Source organism: Opisthorchis viverrini (genome assembly GCF_000715545.1).
Source record: "Opisthorchis viverrini unplaced genomic scaffold opera_v5_582, whole genome shotgun sequence".
NCBI lineage: Eukaryota > Metazoa > Platyhelminthes > Trematoda > Opisthorchiida > Opisthorchiidae > Opisthorchis > Opisthorchis viverrini.
Window position 1 is genome coordinate 72,726 of NW_008752247.1, and position 22,174 is coordinate 94,899.

The 22,174-nt window shown below is 41.4% G+C and overlaps 1 protein-coding gene across 1 annotated transcript; it reads left to right on the top strand.

Annotated features, from left to right (window-relative positions):
* Positions 1 to 369: 369 nt before the first annotated feature.
* On the top strand, positions 370 to 19,586 carry T265_11794 (hypothetical protein; the record flags this gene model as incomplete). The annotated part of the gene is made up of 12 exons (XM_009178556.1): positions 370 to 540; positions 3,612 to 3,709; positions 4,465 to 4,585; positions 5,218 to 5,294; positions 6,542 to 6,582; positions 7,897 to 8,028; positions 8,941 to 9,062; positions 11,132 to 11,221; positions 12,300 to 12,377; positions 16,258 to 16,383; positions 16,709 to 16,846; positions 19,485 to 19,586. The coding sequence occupies 12 exons, from the start codon at positions 370 to 372 to the stop codon at positions 19,584 to 19,586; spliced, it is 1,296 nt and encodes a 431-aa protein (XP_009176820.1).
* Between the last annotated feature and the right edge of the window lie 2,588 nt (positions 19,587 to 22,174).

The following is a 22,174-nucleotide window of genomic DNA, read 5'->3' on the forward strand; positions in this document are numbered from 1 at the left end:
GCTGGAACAAAGTCAATAGGATGCCAGCTACTACGCGAAACCCGTTCGCAGACTCCGTTTGCTCTTCACTACTGCCTGAAGTGCATGGGCGCTTAACGAAATGAGTCATGTTTGTGCTAGAAAACACCAAAAATTACTCCCGTGCACATAGTGTTGGAAGTAAGTTGCGCAAATGAACAGTCATTGAACAAGGTGATCAAAACGGCACATCATATCGCGGTTTGGTTAAACTTTGTACCGCGGACCTATTAGATACTTGGTGGAGAGTTTTTTTCCCACTATCGCATACATGTGTAAGGCAAAGTGCAATTACCACACTAGGCGCACAGTATAAATTCCAGGCATGTGAAGCTTCAAGTAAACCTGAACATGATGCGTCGTTGTTCGCTTCTAGTTGCGTTCTTGTTCTGCATCAATCACCTTGCACGTTTGAACGCCGTCGGTGTCCACAATTGGTCATCCAAATTTAACAACAATCTGTCAAAGAACTGGGTTGTCCTTGTGGCTGGTACCAATACCTGGAGAAATTATCGACATCAAGTAGATGTCCGTTGACTTTCACTGTTCTGAAACTAAAAGTTCCATCCAAATCCCGCAAGCGTGGGTTTCCAAGGTGAAAATTTGAACTAAACATACCCCAATCAGCTGTGTCCCAACTAGTTTTCTCCATGGCTGTGACATTTCACTCTAGAAGGCGGTTCATAGAAGGCGCGACTAATGGACCCATTAATAGACACACATTGCGTAGCTTGTGTTGGTTTTCGTCAGCCATACAGTGATATTTTGCTTTGAGTGGTTCGATTCACCGGTTATTTCTAACTTGCATAACGTGATTCACGTTAGTAGAAAACCGACATCGTTATGTTAGGTGGAATCACTGACTGTGAGTGGGCGGTTTGTTTTGCATAAACTCATGAGTATTCCCACGGCCCCCACGTTGATCGAGCCACCACTAATTATTTACCCTTTCTTTGTAGCTTCATTGTGTTACCGATGCGCTCTCAGTTGACCTGATGAACAAACCGGGTGTCAGAAATCTAAAGAAAGTCCACTGTTGTCGCATCGAAATTAGTTTTCACCCCGAACAGATCTATTCTATCGCTAGTCAATGTATGCAAATAATTGTACACTACTTGGTACGATGAAGGCATCCGAATTTGATTAAAAACATGGAACGTCACTTTGATGAAATTCGTTCGTTCATTCCTGACTGATTTGCATGTGGATCGCATGGAAAATGTCACACACTTCGAATGTATCTGTACTCAATCCTAAGATTCACTTAGTAATATTTTGTTGCCGCTATTTTTCGCTGAAACCGTATTATTTGTCCAGTGAAGAAACGAACGAAAATATCGAATGTATTACTTTCGAAGTCAAGGAATGACAATAGTGTAGAGCTCCGGTACGCCTGTCGTTGTTTTGACTGTGAGCTGTGTTTCACACAATACTTTCAGGACTAAAATGCTGCTTCCTAGTCATGAAAATGTCTTCGCGAATTGACGTAATTAGGCCCAGGAGACATTCAGTTCGCAACGGAGGCCGCGCCGAAATCATTGAAAATAGCAACACTTGATTCCGGATCATGCAAATGACAGCGAGCTGAAACACGCAACTTGTGCAGTTCAGCTACCGTAGTGAGAAGTTAAATCCTCATTACGAGGAAACCGATGGCAAACCCAGTGCAAAAACATGCTGTGCAACTTGTTCCAGAGTGCACACAATAAAGAGTGACAGGCAAACTGAAGAAAATATTTAGAGCGTTTTAAGCTGTGGAAACCGATTTGACCGCGGATGTTGCAGCTGACGACAATGGGAGGCGAACTGAGCCCTTAAATATAAGAAGGGATCTATATGGATATCTCTAGCATCAGGATGAGAAAAGTGAAAATACCGAATATATGAAAGAGAAGCAAGAAAGGCATCATCAGTAGCCTTGTGTCGATCACCCGCCCTGCGGTATAGAGCAGACAATGCCATCGGTTTGATGACACCACTCGAGGCCGATGCGACATGATATTTGTGAGCGTGCAATCCATGCTTGAAACCAGGCTGTGACGCTGCCGTGTTAACAAGGATAGTCCTTCATCTCAAAGTCGTTTGTTAGCAAACATCAGCTGAACAGCCATGAACTATTGGACAGGAAAGTAAGCATCTCATTTGCGCACAGTTTTTCGAATCCGAAAACTCTCAAAATTTGTCTTCGGTTTTCATGCTTATTCATTTACTATCATGGTCTTAAAGCGGTCCCACAAGTTTCTTAACGAACTTCACCTTCCATTAAACGACTGAGCGGAACTTGGAAGAGACAGCAGGGTGTTCGCATGTGTCATCCGTAGTATGCGCCTGTACACCGGGACACTCGAACATAGAAGGTAGGCCATTGAGTGTGCGCGATTCAGGCATTCATTCCGGAAGCCCACTTACACTTGTACATTCCCGAAATGGTGGTCCATGGTGCAGGCATTCAGAGGAGCTTAAATTCTTAAACCGAATTCATATGGATTACGACAAACCCCAATGTGGAGGACTTCTACCGATAGAACAACCTGGTATGGGAGGGTCTGTGAATAGCCGATATACACTGCTCAGTGGGTAATTTAGACGCACAAACCGTCAGGCCTATTTCAGGTCCATCCTCTCATTCTGACGGACCCAGAAACGGTAGATTTTTAGTTCGAGTGACAAAACTGGCAACGAGCGGACAGCAACAATCTACGAGGTTCTTTCAGGATTTGATTTCACTTAGAATGTATTTACATGAAATATATTCCAACTGCAAGGTGTTATCTAGGGTCTTTAGGTAATCGTAGTTGGCGAAGTTATGACGAACCTTGTTCACCTTGTTGCCTAGCCTTCAAGGGCGGATCCATTCAAGAAGGCCCTCCAAGAATACACACTCATGCAGCGTATGAAGATGATTGGGACACCGAACATTTGCCTGTTTACTTCTTTTCAGAGCCGAAACGGACAGATTTTGGTTTTTAAACTGACCGATGAAAACTCATAAACAATCTGAACAAGCAATTCTATACATCGTGGTAAGCGTGTATTTCAAATCAACATGTAGAATGCCACTTCACTAAAATCGTCCGTCCACTGGAGCATCATTTACTTGAGGTCGTTGAGGATCGTACTGAAAATANTATTTCAAATAACATGTAGAAAGCCAACTCACTAAAATCGTCCGTCCACTGGAGCATCATTTACTTGAGGTCGTTGAGGATCGTACTGAAAATATTACACATAATGAGTTCGTCTGTATCCATTCTTCAGATTCAGTAGGTGATATTATATTGCCACTGAGTTTCACCGCAATGTGGCTTTTTATCTAGTACACAGGCGATCGACAGATTCGGACGTATTTTCAAAGTCAAGTGATCCAAACGTTGTACAACTCCGGTGCACAGGTTCTGACACTTGACTGAATGTGGAACTGTGGTCCACACAAGTCCTTCCAGTCTAGAATCATGCTCCCTGTGCTTGGAATAATGCATCCCTATACCCCACCAAGTAGGGATTATCCTACACACCCTGCTTGCCTTTTTTAGACTCCATGTATCACTCTGCCTGTTTTCTTTAATTCCGGTGTCATTTGTGTTATCATTCAGGCTGACGTTTTCCACGCGTATCAAGTCGTGCGTAAAAACCACGTTCCAGCGGAGGATATAATTACTTTCGCCTACGACGATATTGCAAACAATCCCAAGTAAATATCACGTATAAAGTTTCCTATCCGATAACCACTACAATGCTTAAAACGCGTTTCGTTGTTTGACTTTGTTGACTCATTGTTGACTCATCGTTGAGCCATTATTCTCGTAGACGTAAATCATGAATAAACTTTGGGTGCAGATGATTATGAATTTGTGTGCGCCACGTGAGATGCGTAATCAATTTTCTCTTCGTTCATGGCTTTTCATGACTGTAAAGGCCACAGAACCCCGATACAATCATCACAGTCGATGGTTTGGAGCGAATATTAAACAGATAATCTAGTACGCTTAATATTTTGTACCACAGTCGATTGCCTGTATAAGTGGAGGAAACCTTCTGAAGACAGAATGTTTGATCTCGCCTGCAGGTTCTAAAAATCGTAAGTCGTTCATTGCCTATCTAATTTCATTTAAGGGCACTGGATGAGGAGAGGAGATGCTCCTCTACTACTGGTGGTGTTTCAACGTCAATTTACCTAAGAGAATCACCTTTTCACATCACATTTGTCATTTTGTTTGTTGTGCACCATATCGGGATCATTGTAGGATACTTTACTTATTTCTCCCTAAAGGATTATTAGTAAATCGAATGTGCAACAAAAGTTTCACAAATCGTCGTGAAAATGTATTCCAAGACAAGCCCGGGAACCAACTTCCAACACAATTTATTAGCCTTTCGTTTTTTTTACAATCTACGTGTTAATTTCACTCATAAAACCCGCCGCCACTTTTCATTCTTTCATTCCAGAAATCCCTTTAAAGGCAAAGTGTTCCATGACTACTTGTACGAAGATATATACCAGGGTGTGGAAATTGACTATCGTGGAAAAGTATGTGCGAGTGTCGGTGCAGATGGATTTCTGCATCAGGTTAACCGTGGAACACGGGGTGCAAGTAAAATGACGCTGCGTATCAAAACAGAATACAAAATGTAGGACAGACTAACCAGTTTTACTATATTGCAGGAAGATAAATGTACTTGGCAGTCTATGACTGGTTTTAACCCTCTGCTTTCGGCCTATCAAGTAGGCTAGCGTTCATGTCAAAAAACCATTAAACATGCACGGCGACCATCAGTGCACGAATAGTGTTCTCCGAGGAAATATTGTGTGATATCTCGAATGCTTCACTAACCAAACCAAGCAGCGATTCCAAGAGAGCAAATTCAGCTAGAGAATATCGTAAATTAGACCATCCACTGTGATTCAGTTGAGCGCTGATGAGTGATACTCACTTCAAATGGCGGCTAGTTGTATTACTTAGCTACTGATTTAATATTTCCAGGTAGGTTTTATTGTTCTGCTCAACTGCTAACACTGGGCTTGGGAAACAGTTTTTCATCATAGAGCGAAAATCGTGGAATTAATGAGTGAAGATGGTGAGCGGATCCTAGATTTCAATTATGTATTAGGCGAAATGTGGATGGTTATTTGGAATAGGATGAGTGTGGAGAACATTATTGTCGCGGGAATCATTGGTCGTGCGTGTTCATCTGTTTTAGGATGTCACACTGGATAACTTCGTGAAAGTATTAAAAGGTGATGAACAACTTGCAGCCTATAAGAAGGTGCTGAAAAGGTGAGTTTGTGCTGAAGGGGATATTGTTGATGCACCTGCAGATCACAACTGGTATTCTAGTGTTCCAGGTCAGCCGTTTGACCAAATGCGTGTTTAGTATTATCTTAAGTAACTTGGCACATTACCTGTTTAAGTGAAGCTCCTCCAAGTCACTCAAAAAGATTTTTCTCACCTTATGGGTAACCCGGTTTGTTCAATTTCAGACTGTGCCTTATTATTATACCATGGGCATAGGTCAGGTGTACACCGTTTGGGTTTGCAATTGCGGCGCAATCCCTAATCACCCACTCTTTCCTGAGTAAACGAGTTTCTTTGGAAGGCCTGGGATGAAAGATAAAATAAATATACCTAGCTCCCTAACCCATTTGTTTGAAAACTTTTCAACAACCTTCTTCAAGAGCTTCATGTTAGTTTGTGGTCTACTGTCATTATTCATCTCGCTTCCGGAAACTTTATGACTTGTTTAACGTTTGGTCACCATTCCAAAGCAGCGGTCTGGTAGCGGCCTAGTAGGCCCTACTGTGAGGTTTCGCCAGTCCTGACAATAATCTGAAGTGGGGAGTTCACGCCTTCACCCTCCCAAAGCACTCTGTTTGAAATACACACATTCCTGAATTCATCCGCAAAGTAATAATTTGTCAGTAGCATTATATTGAATGTCGCCTAGAGTATGGAGTTTTTGAAATAAAAAACGCCGAGCACGACGGCTGCCCCCTTGAGCAAAGACAAGCAATCAGCACATATCCGGATGAGTTTCATATAAAAACATATGGCTTCTTGGATATCCCGTTTCATAATGTAGGGTCGGCTCCCGTTTGTTAAAATATGTACCTCAGTATTGTAGATATTTTCGTGCACAGACATAATCATGCTAGTAAGAGGATGATTTCAAAAGAGCTGAGGGTAACCGTTTCAATGCCACGACGATGAAACTAACTGAAGTATAAAACCGCCTCCAATCACCTTCATGCATTCCAAACCATATGAGCTACTATACCACGTGATGCAACAATAAAACAACGCACGTCCAAAAATTAATTTTTCATTCCCGCATTCAAGTTGCCTTCCAAAAAGCAGAGCGTTCAAAGTAAATTTGACCACCGATTATATCCAGTAGCGTGGACAAATCAATATTCTGATCGGTGTGTTCGCTATCTTCATAGTTCTGTCGTTTTTTATTGTGCTTTGGTTACGCCACCCAACAATCTCCTCTTCAAGACCAACTTAACCTTTCTGCCCACTCACAGCGGTCCTGATGACAACGTGTTCATCTTCTATTCTGGGCATGGTGGGGTTTCCTTTCTTACCTTGTTGGCAGATGAAGTAAGTTTAGTAAATTCTGGTATTCGCTATAGTTTTTCAATAGGAATCTAAATGAAAGACGGCTTGGAGAGGCTTCGATAAACATGTTGGTATAATCGATTAATCTTTATAAAAGAGTGTATAATCAAAATTGGCCTACACATCAACGGGAAAATGGAACACAAACTACGAGGTTCGGACGTCTATCTCAAAAGTGATATCCAGAGCAATTCAAGTTTATCAGACTTCGTCTAGGTGCTTTAAACTTTGGCGTCAATATTTCGTTTCACTCAGATTAGGTCGCTCAACTCACATGATTTCGGGGTCGACCCGTTTAGACTTCTGAGCAAACGTAGTTACCATAAACAAAGAAGCTGGTCGTATCGTTGGTAGTACAAACATCTTTTCCTATTTCTGTTTGGAAAACCAGTCTGATGGAAAACCCGGGAAGCAATGTACGGCGGTTCCATCCTCAATGGGATCCATCAGTGGTGCAATATTAAACCGTTCGGCACGGGAAGACAAATGACAGCCCCATTTGTCCGCAATTGATCAAGACACAACGTTACCCATTCTTCAATCAAGGGATTCACACCATTGATGACTGACTGCTCGAGTGACAAATTCTCAAATGAAAAAATTCATCCTTCGTTTTAATCAGTGTTCCTTTTGAACTATTTACAGTCTCTTTGTAGTGAGATCACATGTGAAAGTGTTCAGTTCTGTGGAAATCACTCTGAATTTCGTGAATTTTGATTAGGGCTAAAATACTCTCCATAGATTGGCTAGTGGGACAAATGTTTGAAAACGGCGATGAAAATGACAATCGGAGTGACATGAAAACCAGTCGTTCTGACATTGTCACTGCTAGTTTATGCACTCTAATAATGGTCCATGAGCGCTCTTTTCAAGGGAGGTTTACAGCACTCTCAATAGTATAGCTGACCAACACTGCAAGAGAACATACTCCCACTCATATACCGTGGTACGAAAACGCTTTTAACATGGTACCCAATAGTGACTCCAGGATGACTAAGCAAAACGCATTCAAACGTTGTCCTTCATCTGATTCTTTTAAACAGTATTTCTAAGGAAACCAATAGTCGTTCAGCTGGAACACCCATTCGGTGCGTAGCTGTTATTCCACCTATTGAATTACGAGGGCTGAGACACCGATAGCTTGCCCAAACCCAGACTGGAACAGTGGAAATGTTGAGGTTGGGTTCGAAATTGTTAGTTCATGCTTTTATCCCTGCGGCATCGCAATCTTACGAGAATTTTCGTTCTTGTGTTTCGACAGCTGCATGCCGTGCAGTTGAACGAGATTCTCGCCCACATGTATTCAAAAAAAAGTACAACAAATTGGTGCTGTACGTGGAGGCTTGCTACGCTGGCTCTTTGTTTCGAACTATTCTTCCTCGAAATGTGGGAAGTAAGTAGCTCAAATGTTTGGCTGGATGTCTTGCAGACTCTGAGTACTAGCCCTCAGAATGTCCTTCATATATGGTTACTTGCACTTGCCAATACAACAAACCAAATTTCCAAGCTTGGTTCATCCTTGTCTTCTTTATGAACCTTGTTAGGAAGTACTTTCGGCCTCAACTCAACAACCGTTGAAATTGGGGTTGCACAAAATTTAGCCTTAAATGATTGTCATCGCTTCTGCTGATGAATTAGTTGCATATCGGTGGAGGAATTCATTGTGTAACCCGCACAACACCTGTGATATTTTGGTGTAGGAAGTACTTTCGGCCTCAACTCAACAACCGTTGAAATTGGGGTTGCACAAAATTTAGCCTTAAATGATTGTCATCGCTTCTGCTGATGAATTAGTTGCATATCGGTGGAGGAATTCATTGTGTAACCCGCACAACACCTGTGATATTTTGGTGCCCTGTCCAGCAATCACCATTGCAGGCGGATACCATCTTTCTAGAGTGTGAATGGATCTTGGCTATTTTGTAAAACTTACATTTTAACCCACCAAACAACAGGTTAGATGCTTTCATGCAACAAAAAATACAGATTATGCAGTCACATACTGATTTAATCTTTACGAGCTGACCCAGCCGAACCCAGTGAATGGTCACGTTCATGAGAGTTTTTGGCCAGTCCGTCGAGTCTTGGTTCAAGAAAGAATTAGGTCTTCGCCCACCTGATACGCCACAAGAGGCGTGAAAACCATGAAATCTGACAACGTGTTGTCAGAGACCTTCTGAGAAATATGTTAGTTGCATATTTCAGGCAGATACAATTTCTGAGAGTCACAGGATCATTTTGCCAATAATTTGCTTCACTATTTTATGCATATTTGATGGTGACCTATATTATCTTTTGTCTGCAGTCTACGTGACAACAGCATCCAAGGAAAATGAAAAATCCTGGTCTATTTTTTGTGACGACAAGGATATCGATGTTTGTCTAGCGAGTGAATATGCGTACGCCTGGATCGAAGATTCGGAAAACGTAAGTATTAGCAAAACTGCGGTAGGTAAACCCATCAGTTGTGGATGGATAATCCGGTGATAGTCAGGAGCCAGTGATAGGCCACTTTATACTGTATAACACTTAGTTGCTTAGTTCTAATGTGTTAGCTATAAGATTGGAGTAAATATAAATCTCTGGATGAGGTTGGGGAGAGGCATCTTCTGGAGTCTGCAAATAATAATGACATTTGTGAAAAGTAAGCTCAAAATTTTGTCTTGGCTTCTGGAACTTGTTTGTTATGCGCCGAGCGGATGTATTTTTCTCAGTTATCACCCACCCGTCTTGCACGTGGATGGTTACAGCTATCCGGCAATCATTCTGGTAAGGAAAATTTCGGCAACATATTCAATAATGGTTCCGCCAACGTAAACTTGTCCACTCATCCCAAAATTCAACCTCCGAATACAGATCAAACATATGGTGTAACAAAATTGGATATGTCAGCTCCGGTTTAGTTTAACTTGCATCAAGCTTGGCAAAATTTCTCCTTTGGTCTGCAACCTACCCAGCAGTAATTTCCTTCAGTTGTACGGCGCCCTTTGTGAGACTGGTTATTAATCTTCGATAGACGTTTCAGCTTGCAAATGACTACTCATCACTTCCACCAACATCACCAACAGCCTCATCACCAGTTTGGTTTTGAAGCATGAACAACATTTATGTTAATTCAGCAATCACGACCACCCGATGATGTCTAAGCTTTCTCACTATCCTCCAGATCACGCTAACCTCTGATATTGCAGAGGTATGAAGAAGTATGCATAGGGGTATGAAAGAGTCTATCAAAAGTTTGGGTGCCGACGGTGTACCTCGCCCCCTAAAACGGAGGCTGACTGAGTGCCACTGTGTTCGGGTATTTTTTTAGAAATTGTGCCCTTGAATTATTGTTAGTGGAGTTCTTGTTGTTATTTTAGATTCAGACCGCCTGAGTGAGTGTCTAGGGCTGCAGGAGCATCGGAATTATTGTGGTAGTCCGGCATTAAGGTTTTCCCCATTCATTTCAATTTTCTTCTTCGGAATAGGGTTTAAAGGAAATTCGAATGCGCGCAGGGAATCGTCAGTGTTGAATATGGATTCTGATAATGATGACGTGGGTGATCATTTTGATGATGATTTTGGTAACAATGGATCCCTGAACGAATTTGTCTCAATAGATCTGTCGAAACGAAGTTGGTCGGATAAACATTAACTCGGATTTTAGGTCATCCTCAGTCGAGTTCTCACATATCCCGATGCATCACAAATGAATGTCATTTGAATGCTACCCTAGCAGAGCATACTTTGTTCAAGATATGCGCCCGGCATTGCAACGCAAGTTGGCTGGGCCATGCAGTACGTATGTTTAGTTACTAACTGCCGAGAAGGGTGTTGTATTCCTTGCCCAATCCGGATTGTTATAAACCTACAGATGAACAGAACTTGATACGACGAAATGGAGTTAAAGATTCTAGGAAAAGTTTGAATAATGTTGGTGTTTTTCGCCATTCCGAATGGGATCAACTTGATCCTCCCAGTGCTCGGCTAGAGACACAGAATGATACGGCAACTCAGCGTTGTCATCGGCGTCCATGCTGTTTCATGCTGTATTCATTCCTGTTCAATTATCCTTACTTTCTCAAGTACAAATAAAGTGGAATACTTGTACGGCAGTGGAGCATCCGTATTTTACTCTGCTGTTGCGCTCAATGATGATGACGATGATAGCGGTGATCATCACCATAGAGCATCAAACCCTTCAAGTACAAATAAATTGGAATGCTTGTACGGCAGTGCAGCATCCGTATTTTCCTCTGTTGTTGCGCTCAATGATGATGGCGATGATATCGGTGATCATCACCATAGAGCATCAAACCCCTAAGATGTGTCGTCCTGCAACATCGGAGTGCTTACTAATGTACCAGTAATATGTGTCGTCCCATACCGCGGCTGTCTTAATTCTAGTGACAGTTTCCTGGTTTTGCCTACATTGAATCAATCTTTAAATTGCGCAAAGGTATCCGCATACTTCACGTAGCCTCCATTTGTCATCATCTCTCCCTCGAGCGCAGCATGACTTCAAAAAGCATACATTGGATCAACAGTACGAGAAGGTGAAAAATAGGACAGTGAATAGTCACGTGATGAAGTACGATGAGATGGTGAGTCACACGCAGCCATGGAGAAATTCAGTTGAGTAACTTTTGAGAAATCAAACTTTTATGAAAATCAGATATCAGTTGCATTTCGCTATCTTTCAAATGTGGCTGTCAATTTCGAAAATACCTTATTTAAGATTCCATAGATGAAGTGCAGCAAGGTTGCCCGTCTAGGTATTTAGATATCAAAGCCTAGCCGGTGTCATTTTCTGGATAACCAAGCAATGGCTCTGGTACTTTTTGATGCATACGTTCCTGTGCTATGGTACCAACGGAAGTCAAAAATTTATGAATCAACCACAAGTGACTCGGAGGTAGAATGAATTTACACGATGACTGAAACTTACACCTGACAAGTTCACACTCAATGGGCCAGTCAATACGTGGTCAGGTGATGTAGTTTTCCGTGATTGAACGATGATTTGCGCTTTGTGCTGTCTAAATGAAAGCCAATCACAATGCAGCTCAGCATCTTGTGGCAGAACATTTATCAAATATCTGCTGGAGTGAGGTGCGCACTTCTTCTGACTCCCAATAAAGAGGAAACACCGATTCAGTGCTTCTCGGTTTTTCTGCATAGATTGGCTTCATCGAAAGTCAAAATATCCATTCAATGCAGAAATAATTGCAGTTGTCAAATACCATGGGTACAGGCGATCGATAGAAGCATGTCAGGGATTCAAGTTTGGTATATACTATGTGACGACGCCGTTAGTGAACTAGCCAGCTGCATTACGTCATTCAGACACATGCTGAACCAAGTGCACATTCGAAACACATATCGACACGTCGGATACTGCACTTCAGTCCGATTCGCAGAAATTTAGTCAATGTTGTTTTGAACTTCGTCATGGACCTGAACGAGCACACTTAGGTGATAGCACTTGTGATTTGGTGGACAACAATGCTACGCACTGATTTTTGCGAAACGGTTCCGAAATTATTGGTTATTGATTAATCGGATCTTTCAACATGAACGCGTGAGTACTAAGGTGTAAAGCTACGGTTGCAGGTTGTATGGACAAGGATGACATCTTTGTTGATAATACACTGATACGTGTCTCTTTATTGTTTACTTCAGGCGATGGGAAGTCTCCCAGTTGGAAAATTCCAAGGTCATTATGATCTACCGATGCACGGGCTTGACCGAACAATACCAGTATGTGCTCAGCCCCATGTTCGATATTTGTTCGTAAAACCAAGTGACCCCTCCATACTAAAAAGACATTCCAATATGTTGCCAGTTCAGAGGCAGAAACGCCTACAATTCCATTTATTATCAACATAGAATGGCAATTCAGGACTGACCCTAAAACCTCAATTAGAAGGTAATTTTTTATGGAAAAAAGAAATACTGCGGCCAACAACGCCCATCTGAGAAGCCATTAGATGTGGTATGCTACAAATAATTCGATAGACTGATAAAAAAAATACACAGTTGAGAGATAGATAGATAGATACATAGATAGACAGATGGATGGATGGATGGATGGATGGATGGATAGATATTTAGAGATATACACTGATGGATGCATGGATGGATGGATTGATGGATCGATGGATGGATGTATGCATGAATGCATGAATGATGGATGGATGGATGGATGAGTCCCTGGAAGTTTGGATGGATGGATGGATGGATGATTAGTTATATAGATAGATATATCGATAGATAGATAGCCAGATAGATTTATAGATAGACGAATAGAGAGATCGATATACGGATGGATTGATGGAGTTCCGGATGGGTAGGTAGATAAATAGATAGCAATATGGAAAGATACAAAGGTAGGTAGTTAGATAGATAGATAGATAGATAGATAAAAAGATAAATGGATGGATAGATGGAAGGTTGTGCATATGGATGGATGGATGGAAGGATGGATGGATGGATGGATGAATGGATGGATGGACGGATGGATGCATCGATGGTTGGATGGATGGTTGGATGGCTCGATGGATGAATGGATGGATTGATGGATGGATGGATGGATGGGTGTACGGAAGAATAGAAGTTTGGATGGAATGATGGATGGATGGACGAATGAACGCATGGAAATTTCGATGGATCAATGGACGAGTGGATATTTATATGGATAGATCAATAAATAGATAGCGATATACATAGACTGATAGTCAGATAGATAAACAGTTAGCTATATGATAATGATTTAGAAAGATAGGTAGTAATTATGATAGATGAATAGAAAGATAGTTAGATAGATAGAAAGGGAGATAGATAGATAGATAGAGAGAGATAGATAGATAAACGGATAGACGGATAGATAGATAGAGAGATAGATAGATAGATAGAGAGAGATAGATAGATAAACGGATAGACGGATAGATAGATAGAGAGATAGATAGATAGATAGAGAGAGATAGATAGATAAACGGATAGACGGATAGATAGATAGAGAGATAGATAGATAGATAGAGAGAGATAGATAGATAAACGGATAGACGGATAGATAGATAGAGAGATAGATAGATAGATAGAGAGAGATAGATAGATAAACGGATAGACGGATAGATAGATAGAGAGATAGATAGATAGATAGAGAGAGATAGATAGATAAACGGATAGACGGATAGATAGATAGAGAGATAGATAGATAGATAGAGAGAGATAGATAGATAAACGGATAGACGGATAGATAGATAGAGAGATAGATAGATAGATAGAGAGAGATAGATAGATAAACGGATAGACGGATAGATAGATAGAGAGATAGATAGATAGATAGAGAGAGATAGATAGATAAACGGATAGACGGATAGATAGATAGAGAGATAGATAGATAGATAGAGAGAGATAGATAGATAAACGGATAGACGGATAGATAGATAGAGAGATAGATAGATAGATAGAGAGAGATAGATAGATAAACGGATAGACGGATAGATAGATAGAGAGATAGATAGATAGATAGAGAGAGATAGATAGATAAACGGATAGACGGATAGATAGATAGAGAGATAGATAGATAGATAGAGAGAGATAGATAGATAAACGGATAGACGGATAGATAGATAGAGAGATAGATAGATAGATAGAGAGAGATAGATAGATAAACGGATAGACGGATAGATAGATAGAGAGATAGATAGATAGATAGAGAGAGATAGATAGATAAACGGATAGACGGATAGATAGATAGAGAGATAGATAGATAGATAGAGAGAGATAGATAGATAAACGGATAGACGGATAGATAGATAGAGAGATAGATAGATAGATAGAGAGAGATAGATAGATAAACGGATAGACGGATAGATAGATAGAGAGATAGATAGATAGATAGAGAGAGATAGATAGATAAACGGATAGACGGATAGATAGATAGAGAGATAGATAGATAGATAGAGAGAGATAGATAGATAAACGGATAGACGGATAGATAGATAGAGAGATAGATAGATAGATAGAGAGAGATAGATAGATAAACGGATAGACGGATAGATAGATAGAGAGATAGATAGATAGATAGAGAGAGATAGATAGATAAACGGATAGACGGATAGATAGATAGAGAGATAGATAGATAGATAGAGAGAGATAGATAGATAAACGGATAGACGGATAGATAGATAGAGAGATAGATAGATAGATAGAGAGAGATAGATAGATAAACGGATAGACGGATAGATAGATAGAGAGATAGATAGATAGATAGAGAGAGATAGATAGATAAACGGATAGACGGATAGATAGATAGAGAGATAGATAGATAGATAGAGAGAGATAGATAGATAAACGGATAGACGGATAGATAGATAGAGAGATAGATAGATAGATAGAGAGAGATAGATAGATAAACGGATAGACGGATAGATAGATAGAGAGATAGATAGATAGATAGAGAGAGATAGATAGATAAACGGATAGACGGATAGATAGATAGAGAGATAGATAGATAGATAGAGAGAGATAGATAGATAAACGGATAGACGGATAGATAGATAGAGAGATAGATAGATAGATAGAGAGAGATAGATAGATAAACGGATAGACGGATAGATAGATAGAGAGATAGATAGATAGATAGAGAGAGATAGATAGATAAACGGATAGACGGATAGATAGATAGAGAGATAGATAGATAGATAGATAGATAGTTAGATAGATAGGTAGTTAGATAGATTTTAATTGATGAATTGATGGATGGATCGATGGATGGATGGAATGATTGATGGATGGATGGACGGATTGCTGGATAGATTAATGAATGGATGGATGGTTGTTAGTTTGGTTGAATTGATGGACGAATGGATAGGAATATTGATAGATTTATAGATGTGTGGATAGGTAGATAATTCGTGAGATAAATAGATAGCTAGATAGATTGATGCATAGACGGATGGATGAATGGATGCAATGATGTTAGGTAAGTAGTTAGATATATAAATAGATAGATAATTAGATAGAGAGAGAGATAGACTCTTAGATAAATCGTTCAGTTGATAGATAGGTACATGGCAGATCGGTGGATGATTAGTGGTCCATCTAAATGTATATAGCGGAGCGAGCGAATCGTGGTCATACATATAAGGCGTCTGATGACTACATTTAGAATGGTCAGTGATAATCGGGCTAATATGAAAACGTATCACTCCACAATTCAACCCTTGCGCCGACTGAAATTATTCGTGGATTTCTTGTTTTGCCCTCCGACCAAACACGTTCTTTACCACTAAGCATTATCACCTGCTGAAATTAAGATGCTAACTAGCTCTGCAGCAAGGCATTGTCACATCAAGGATATTGTTTGGATGTGTTCACGGCCTAAGACAACACACGATAGTTGACATCCCGTTTCAAATGTTTAGCGAAATACATGAAAAGTATATTGATGTTCTACTTACCCCAACATGACATGCATGCGACTGAATTTCCGCATCAATTTGCGTAACCTTGGCAAACGAGTGGTATTATGTAGTTTTTTTCTTAACAGTGAGTAATCTAGGAAGAAATTTTCCAGGCAGCATTGTCAGACCTCCTGTTGATAGTAAATGTTCCCAATTTTTTTTGCTTCCAGCCGAATGCTGTAGATAGAAAACCCTCTTTGCAGGCACATTTGTTGTCAAAGTCTCGACGGTTAATGGAGGCCACAACGCAGCAAGTACACGAAGCCGCTTGGCGGAAGCTGCACCGTGCAACTGAGGTTTGCATTTTGTTTTTCTTATTCCACTGATCCTCAACTGGAATTTGAAAGCAATATAAAGGTTGACTTTAGGTAAGACTCGAATTATGTAGTACAGGATGTGTTGCGAATACACGGGAGCAAGTAAACCGTAATGAGTCCTGTATTTTCGCGGTCGTTTCATGGTGCTACCCAAAAATCCGACGTGGTTTATTTTGATGTGCTAGATGTCTTTTATAGTCAACCTATAATCCCCCAAAACCATTCTTCCCACTTCTTTCAGCTTGGCCACACCTTTTATAGTCAACCTATAATCCGCCAAAACCATTCTTCCCACATCGTCAAGGAAACGTTTCGCGACATCGTTGGGGACGTGATGACCCATCATAACCCACCACTGAAGGGCTTGACTAAAAAAGATGAGCTCATGTGTTTTCAGGCAGTATTCGAACAATTCCGGACGCACTGTTTCACAATTCAGCAGGTAAGTTGACCTCCTGAGGTACGAAAACAAGCACTTGCATACGTTACCGGCAAATGCATTTACCCCTGGCGTCACGTATGTCGAGCCTCAGTCCCAAAACTATGCCCAGATAAAACGCAAGCAGACGACCTTTACGGTAGGAACTTTCGAAGCAAACCCGGTCCTCACATCACTTGCACCTTCGTTCTGTTCTTGAAATTGGATCTTAATCCTGAAAATTCGTGTTCATTAGTTCAAAGTTTTGTGGACTAATTCCGAGCCAATTGGTGTCTAAATTCGATAACACAAAGGCGGCTCATGGAAGGTAGAAAGTGATTTAGGCAGTTCAGAATTTTAAGCAATCCGAAATGTTATGAATTGGAATCTCCTATTCTTTGAAAAGTGCATATCGATGTACCAAGGTATGCAGCAGCTAGATGAAGCTGCCTGCGTTCAACTAAGTTGAGGTCAGTTCAGTTCATTCCAACGGAATTCAATTCCAAAAGGAAAATACTCACTCAAAAGGAAAATACTCACAAAGGAAAATACTCATAACCCTTCGATAGTCCACGCGTTGTTTCGCCTTTCTTAATCTCATCACGTAGGCGCAGTTCCCGAGTTTCTGTCAACCTTATGTTCTTCTCAACTTCAGTTCAGTTCAGATCAGTTCAGTTCAGTTCATTTCAGCTCACTTCAACTCACTTCAGTTCGTTTCAGTGCATTTCACTTCAGTTCAGTGCAGCTCAGTTCAGCTCAGTTCAGTTCAGTTTAGTTCAGTTCAGTTCATCTCAGCTAATTTAAGTTCAGTATTCCAACTACTTTGGCGAGCCACGTTGGCGTTCCTGGAAAGGTGGAACCCCTTGATTGAAATTGACAGGCGCCAGTCGTGATGAGGGCGTTCCTTGTTCCAGAATGATCTATGAGTTCAATGCTGCTGAGGAATATAGTGAAGCAAGATTTGACTAGCAATTGTGGCTGAAATTGTCGTTCAAAACGCAGAATTTTGAAAAATATTTACCGATCAAATTGGCGCCCATCTAACAGAATGCTGGAACCACCGGTGCGGTGAAAAAGTACGAGGGCAAACCTAGTATAATATCCATAACTAAATCCCGCACTTTTAATCAACAGGATCGGCCGTTGTTACAGAATCCCGTTCAATTCTCCCTGTAAGTAGTTTGCTTGAGAGGTCGCGGATGCCCGCTGCTGGCGACGTTGTACTTAGCAAGGTCCGACCCTCTGGACTGACGGTACTGTGCTCTTTCACACGTTTTCGTAGATGCGTAATTCTGCGACGCTCTTTCACACGTTTTCGTGGATGCGTAGTTCTGCGAGTAATTTCAGTATTTAAAAATGATCAAGGACAAACACGCGGTAATACTCTCCATTAACGTAACATCCGTCCGAGAGGCATATCATATGACTATTGGTTCCAGAACTCGTTCAATATCTTCAATAACAGCATCGCAGCATTGTTTGTTCTCTCCGCTTGTGAAGAATTTGCTACGTGGTGTAGCATTTGCCTTTATTAAAAGAACTTGCTTTTGGTCAATTTCTATCCGTTCTTCAAATCCGGAGCAATCGATCGCATAAATGGCTGGACTAATCATCGTTGAATCACGTGTTGTCTTCGTACACAGCTTATTCTCACTTGAGTGTTCCCTGGAGATTCCTTGAATCTCCCAATAGGCATGACTTACGAATACTCTTCAGTGACAAAATTGCTGACCTCTACGTTCGCGCAACTGTAAGTGGGAATATCAGAGAACCTGGGGCATTACTTCCTTGGTTTGGGCGTTTGTGGAACCAAAAACACCCATTCTATACAGAGGAGGCCCGGTGAAAAACAGGCGTTCTACTCGTTCGTCTGATTTAATACGATTTGAACTAATGGCGGTGGATGGTTGAGCGAAAAGAGCATAAACAGTTTCCTGTACTAATGACCAACTTGTATAACTTTAGCGGACTACCAACAAGCCAAATCCGTACAATTTAGTCTCAAGTAGAACACCATTTTGACGGAAACTCTGGAACGGCGACTGCCCTGTGAGTCCTAAGAAAGGCAAAACCGGACAGTTTTACTACGTATTTTGTTTCCTAGAGTTCACAGATTTTCGCTCATCTGCTACGTAACTGAAACATTTCGCGTGGTCTAAGGTAGCATCATGGGAGTTTATATCAAAGCGCTTCAAAATGTCCAGAATTCAGATATGCTGATACTCACCAACTGACCACTGACCCATCATCCGCTTGATATTCGGTATGCCCCACTGACAATCTTCCCCAGTGTTTAGCATAATCACCACTTTCTCCAAGATGCTGAATTCTGCTTGTGGACGTTAGGATCAATCTTGTGTGAACGCACATTCCTGATCGTTTGAAAGCATTCTTAGTGATTATTACAAACCTGCGCTCGACATGTGGGAACCCCAGTCATTCCTATGCGTTTTGAACCTTCAGTCTTCCTAGCTCAGATCCTGTTATCTTGTGTGACGCACATTCCTGATCGTTTGAAAGCATTCTTAGTGATTATTACAAACCTGCGCTCGACATGTGGGAACCCCAGTCATTCCTATGCGTTTTGAACCTTCAGTCTTCCTAGCTCAGATCCTATTATCTGCTTTCAGGTCCCCGAGGTAGCCCAGTTATCTGCTTTCAGTTCCCCGAGGTAGCCCAGCACACAACTCATTTAATGGCGCTATGCAAAGCAGGATACATGGCCGAAAGCCTCATTGACTCCGTCTACAACCTATGTTCCTAACGGACACGCGTGGCGTTTTGTGAGTTTGCCAAAATAAAATGAATTGCTGCTGGTCATTATCGTGTTTTGCCATCGCCACGAAACATGGGTTGTGTTTTTCCATCAAGCTAGGCATCCAAAAATCGTTCGGTCAAGAAACCGAAAGAATTCAGGCAAAACCGTCCGGATTCTCAGGCTTTGTAAACGCATCAAGACGCCTCCTCAAACCTGACTCATTATAACACGATAAGTGCACAGAACAAACATAAATAAGCCAGGTGGCCGACCCAGGTAGAACAGTTTTTGTGTCGTCTGTCTACTCAAACACGCTTCTCAGATTTCAGTGTTTAATGTTTCAGTGGTTTAACACTCCATCGGATACTTAGCCGAGGTAGTTTATTAGCCGTCAGTTGGTCTAACAAATAGATCTGTAAAGATTCTTTTGAAATTATCTGTTTTGGCGGTTAACCTTTTACGACTAGGTCCACATGATGTTGTTGTATCGTATTCACCAACTGGCTGGTGTTCATGCGCGTGGTGCGGGACGGGACCGACATCAGGCAGTAAGACTCTCGTCCAGAATCACTATCCATTTAACCGGAAGGAGGTTTCGATACAACCTATGCGCAGTACCGCACAGAAATCGGTACAACGGGGAGACCGATCACCAGGGAATGAAGAATAGATGCTTGGCAACTGACCAGTAAAACGCCGTGCGACACAAATGACCCTGACCACACGGTTGATGCACAACACAATCTGTATGACTTTTGATGAAATGACCTGCTACTCATAAGAATGCGGAAAAATCTTCAGCAACTAATTAGAAATCTCACCTTCATGGGTTACTTTAGATAGGCATATGATGTGATGCTCAAGTGAAACAAATTTGATAGGAAATCCCATAGGAATCAACGCCACAGAGCAGATGCTTTGTGAAAGTTGGTTCACACGTTCCACGGATGTCTATCTTGGGACTAACCTACCAAATTCATTCCATACTAAACAGTCATTCTGCGTTTTACTACAGCTGTCAACCCACAGACTGCGATGGAATGAAATGTAGATTACACTATACAAAAAATCCTAAGTTTCACTGAACTCGATGACCACTACAGACGGACCACTACATAAAATCAGCACGGAATTGGATGTCATTCGCTAAATGGTAAGCAATGAAGGAATTGGCAGTAAGCACGCCAAGAATCTTGGAATTCCCGTTCCGTTAACTTTACGTGTTGTGACTTTATATGAGCAGCCGTTGCACCATTTCATTTTGTCGTATGGTATATGTTTCATCTGCGCAATCAACTGGCACTTTAGAGCATTAAAAATATCAGAAATTAATGATTGACTAAAGCAGGTTTTAGCCACTAACTGGTGGGAATCTTCAACTATACCTCGTTTTTCTGTACATGTCGGAATGAACTAAATGGAATGATACCGTTATATCAAAGTGGTTTCGTCATTCATGTGCCAGGTGCAAGGAGGAACTCACCGATAAGGTGAGTTATATGCGTGCGAGTGCAAAAGTTACGATGGCCCCGCACTATTTGGTAGGACCTTTGTGGTACGGACCCCGGCAAGGTGATGCCGTTTAGTGAGCAACAGCAACATCGATAGTGCTTCTTTGAGATGCCTGAACGCTAATCATATTCGGTCGTGCTTCTGTGGCGTGCATGAGGACTCATTGGACTTTGCTGAGTTGGTTAAATGATTGACTAGCCCGAATGTTCGCTGGATTTTCTATTCAGATTTTGGTGGAGTTTTAGGGTCTCAGTGGGTTTCGACGTTCCTTAGGTTACCTTCAGGAATCGAGCATTCCTGGTAGATACAAATAATTTCATTTGCACGTTAACTTAGTCTTAACGGGTGACTCCACTTAAACAAAATAATTTTATCGTGTATACTGGTCTCTATAAACAGGGTTGTAAATTAAACTGCATTTCCGAATCCTGTTAAATGACGAGTTAACTCATTCCTCAAAGTGTGCAAGCTACTCGTGGTCTTAGTTGTGTCCCAAGGATAAATCACCTAAGAGTTTCTGCACTCCAAGTTGGCTGAAACACCGTATGCAGGAGCAAGCTAAATATGAATCGCCATTGTGTTTCCCTAGGCTGCAGGCTAACTAACGTAAATGATGTCTTTCGCTTTCCACAATACGAGACATAAGATTGAGCAACTCGCAAGGAAATTAACACGACATGTTTGCCCGGACCGATGGTGCTAAGAAAACGATAGAAGTGAATCACGCATCATACAATACGAGACGTAAAGTTGAGCAACACGCAAGGAAATTAACATGACATGTTTGCCCGGACCGATGGTGCCAAGAAAACGATAGAAGTGAATCACGCATCACGGTCCAGCTCCCACCCTGCCAAGGTTTTAGAGTTACAACTGAAACCATAGAACAACTATCAGATGCCTCCTACTAAAGTGAGAGATTGTCTCTACAGAGCCCGAGATAGCTCAATGTTTAAGGCGCGAACATACTTGTTGGATGTTCCGCGCTTCGGGCCCAACCCTGTCATTTCTGCTGCCCCTGTTTTGAATTGAGGAGTATCTCAACACTTGTGCTTTTTTGGGCAGCGCAGTACAGCTCCTGA